Source organism: Oncorhynchus gorbuscha, unplaced genomic scaffold (genome assembly GCF_021184085.1).
Source record: "Oncorhynchus gorbuscha isolate QuinsamMale2020 ecotype Even-year unplaced genomic scaffold, OgorEven_v1.0 Un_scaffold_16781, whole genome shotgun sequence".
NCBI lineage: Eukaryota > Metazoa > Chordata > Actinopteri > Salmoniformes > Salmonidae > Oncorhynchus > Oncorhynchus gorbuscha.
The window spans coordinates 1-4,089 of NW_025758460.1; the positions used below are offsets into that span (position 1 = coordinate 1).

Genomic DNA, 4,089 nt, shown 5'->3' on the forward strand with positions numbered 1-4,089 from the left:
TTTTTACAGGATTTTGTTTGGGAACGAACCGATGTTAGTCTGGTGTCTCGTCTCAGAACTGCCTACCCATGGGTTACCCTACCAGTAGTCGTATAAGACTACAGACAATATAGCTCTGAGGGTCCTCAACACACACAAGCCTCTACACCGCGCTCAAGGTCTCGGTCCAGGTAGAGGGGAACAGTGAACTATTTACAAATAAAAAAACGTCCGACCACCCAGCCAGTGGCTCAGTGTCCTTCACCTCGCCCCTTAGCGTCCTTCATTTCCGTCAGCCACTGGGCCACGTCCTTACCCCCAGCAGCAACAGAGCAGAACGCCACGCCGCCGAAGCGGCTGTGGCCCGTCTCCCGTCGCTTCGGCAATCCGCATTTGGAGCAGACGTAATGCTCACTTTGCCTTCTCTTCCCGGCTGTCCCCTCCTCTGTGTCCGCCGCGATCCTCTTCCTCCTCCTCCAAGCCGTTGTCCTTGACACTGGAGGAGGTGAAGAGCAGCCCGTCTGTGGTCCTTGGGCTGGGGAGGGTCCGGGAAGTGCGGGGGGTTGTTGCTCCAGGTGGGCTGGCAGAATGGGCGCGTGGGCGGGCTCTCCTTGCTGGATGGTTTGGCGTGGGACCGGGGGGGAGGGTGGCGTAGGGAAAGGGAAGGGTGCCCTGATTCCCTCCTGCTTGAAGTGGAGGGGCTTGGCTGCAGGGAGGGGCTGGGTGGTGACGCTGGGGGCAGCAGCGAGCCCCATTCCCTGCTGCAGCACCATCCTCTCCCTCTCCTTCTGACGCCGGGAATACCTGAAACAGGGAGAGAAAACAAACAAGCTGTCACTCAGATTGTCATTAGTCACAAGGCTTTATGTAACAAGTCGTCCATAAGTTAATGTCTTACCACTGACTGATGGTCCTTTGATTCAGCTCAAAGAGCTGAAGGTTGGTCTGGGCCATCAACCTTGGGGAGGTCAGCACTGCCTCCCTGATGCCCACGTAGTCTGCCAGAATGAGCGCCCACCTGCTCTTCTTGACGCCGGCAGACTGCATGGCGCTGGGATGGATTTGGCAGAGCTGACTGCAAATGGCCTCCACCAAACGGCTGGTGCCCGGCCAATTTGCAGGGCCCGAGTTGAGTCCGAGAAGGCAAGTGAAACAGAGGAGATAAATAATTAGAGAACATTGAAGAATGATAGCCATCGCCTGACCTTCATATGCATGTAATGTAGAGGCAGGCAATAAAATAGTAATATGAACACTAACAACATACCGTTGGAGAGAGTCTTTTCCTAGGATAATGGACAACTTCCCCTTCGTTGTTTTGAACCGCCCCTGAACGATCCTCTCCTGGTGTCGGGCAGGGTAGATCAAGCGCTGTTTGTCGAAGTCTGCCAGCACCTGCCACAGTGCCACCAGACCGTCTACCCTGCGGTCCGACAACCCCTGACGGTTCCTCACCCCCACCAAGGCCCTGGCAAGCCTGCGGACATGCTGGTAGCCTGGCATTGCATCAGGACCTTTAGTCTCCTCCTGAAGATATAGAGATAATGTCCTACATTTAGGGGTAACACTTCAGATGTTTCTACAAAGGAAATAGATGTTATTTTACATTGTGTAACGAACAGAATCACACTGATGGATTCTTGTAAAATGAAACTCTTGTTGTGAGCTTTCTAAAATGTTTGCACTCAGCTGATGGCATCCTTGTTATTAAACACCCAAAACTTGTCTAGAGTTTGTCTCAATTCCTTATTTAAGAGGTTACAATAGCATGTATTTTTTTAACAACACAAAAGGTCAAGTATAATTACCTCTGAATCAGAGGAGTGGTCAGGGTGAGGAGAACTGTGTCGACCAGGGGCCTCAGGAGAGCTTCCGTCTTCAGGGGTGGTGGGGCTGGATGGCCCAGACCTGGGTGCGTCAGCAGGTCCCCATGACAGAGGTGCTGCTGAGCTGGAGGACGGGGCGCTCATAGGAGTGACGTGAGGGATGTGGACTGTCTGGTCTACATCCTCCTCCTGAAAGCCCTCGTCCTCCTCGTCGAGCTGCTCGACGGCGGCCTCTTCCGGAAGGTCAGGGTCCCCGCTGACATCCTGCAGCACTCTGCCAGTCTGCGAGTACAGGTACTCCACTCCGAGGAGTTCCCCTATGAAATAAATAAAATAAAAAGCAGAGTAGAGAAGTGTTAATGGGATGTAATTAATGCAACTGATGTAAATGTTCATTCTCTTACTTGACTTACCTGTGTACTCGCTAGGCTTGGTGTAGTCCTTAACCTGATCCTTGCCCAGCACAATTTGGCTGCTAAGGTTAAGGATGTGCTGCAGGTGGCCACTGTAGGAGAGCAGGGGCTTCCTGTTCTTCCCCTCCACTGCTGCCTGCGCACGGTCCTCGTTCCACCTCATCAGTCCATCCAACAGGAATGCCTGGAAATGCATTGCATTTGCCCTGGTACCTGAGAGAACAATGCACGATTAGGTTGGGAGAGCTGTTGCTGTTAACATTAAACATTAAGCATTACTTTAAGCTCCACAATGACAATTACCTGGGATGAACCGGTTGAGGTGGAGATGGAATGACTCCAAGGATGTGGAGCCCCGTGCGCAGCGATAAACCGGCAACATCACGCCGCCCTTGGTGATTTTGCCGGTCTCGGTGTACAGCTGTACACCGGGTGGGTCCTGTATGCAGTGGAGGTGGCGCCTCTGCTCTTTCCAGATCGCCTGAATGCGGCTGGAGTCCAGCAACGGGATGCCCAGGGTGTCGAGCCCCTTCTCGCTGTTGAAGGTCTCGAGGAGGTCAAGAAGAAGGACTTCTGTCGCCGCAGCTCCACGCGTACGACGCCGGCAGTGAAGCGCAATCTCCTTCCTGCCGATTTTCTTCGAAACCTCTGCCTCGGTGAGGCCGACCATCCCGTGCTTCCTCTCCAGCTCAGACCTCTTGGCCTCCAGCAGTCGGCAGACATCACCTGCATCCCACTCAAAGATGCAGGCTGACAGCTGCCGCATGAAGGGACCGTAGAGCTGGTGGCTCTCAGTGGTGACACCTGACGCGAACCGCCGCATCAGGTGCCAGATGTCCAGCCGAACCACCAGCTGGTCCCAGTCATTGTACATGGCAGCTGTCTTTGATCCGCCGAAGGCTGGAGCAGCAGTCTCGGTCCACGTACATGAGCTTGGGGGCGCCACCCCGGCGAGCCGGTACCGTTCCATGAGACCAGCCGCCATGGGGAGCAGGCCCTCGCCCTCACCGGCAGTGAGGACACTGACGAGGACCTGCCCATGCTCGTTACCGACGTTGGTAACCCAGGCGGCTGTGTCTGCAGCGGTACCCGCAAGCTTTTTAGTCACCTGGAGACAGACACACAAAGACAGAAAGGTAAAGACATTATTTAAATATAGATATAAAAAAAAATCAGACATGACTCATCTTCACATTTTTAAGTGAAAACTCACCTTCTTGGTAGAGTCCATCTTTAAGATGGACCCAAAGACGGAGGTGACCCTGGCCTTCACCTCATCCACGCGATAGCACGTCATGGCTGTAGACTGTCAAGAAGCCAGGCAATTCAGGGAGGCACCGGGGGCATCTCCGATTGAATCAGTGAACTACCGCCCAATACTTAATGCCAGAAACTGCTTGCACTCCCCGAGGTACTGTATACAACGCCCCGCATCCGGACTCGCTGCTGACTTTCCACAGCTTGCTGTAGGTCTGTGGCCCTTTACGCTGTTCCCCAAAGTGCGCGACCTCAGCATCCTCACAACCCCGCAGGTCTAGGACAGGCTAAGAGAGAGAAAGAGAGAGAGAAAGCATATGAATGACATGCATTCATTTAACTTCATTACTAACTAACAAAACCTTGTGAACTTACTTGTATGTCAATATTGCTGGAAACTGGCAGCGTGCTGAGCGTCCAGCTGACTGATAAGGTCCGGCTGACCACCCCGCGACCTTCTTCTTACACCGGCCGCATTCAGGTACTCAGTGGCCATGAGAGATACCAGCGGTCAATGTCCAAGACCCTCCGGATGGTCTTGTAGAGTCCAGCCTTGCACAGTGTGCCTCTGCACCCAGACTGGGGACATGCCAGCTTGTATGCCCATATGCGTA

The 4,089-nt window shown here is 53.7% G+C and overlaps 1 protein-coding gene across 1 annotated transcript; it reads right to left on the bottom strand.

The window, feature by feature from the left end:
• LOC124030830 lies at window positions 1-3,515 on the bottom strand. The gene is made up of 7 exons (XM_046342001.1): window positions 3,432-3,515; window positions 2,522-3,326; window positions 2,219-2,431; window positions 1,788-2,122; window positions 1,247-1,506; window positions 878-1,078; window positions 1-783 (listed from the first exon to the last, which is right to left on the bottom strand). Exons 1-7 carry the CDS (start codon window positions 3,513-3,515, stop codon window positions 231-233), a joined length of 2,451 nt encoding a protein of 816 aa, XP_046197957.1. The 3' UTR covers window positions 1-230.
• Window positions 3,516-4,089: the final 574 nt, after the last annotated feature.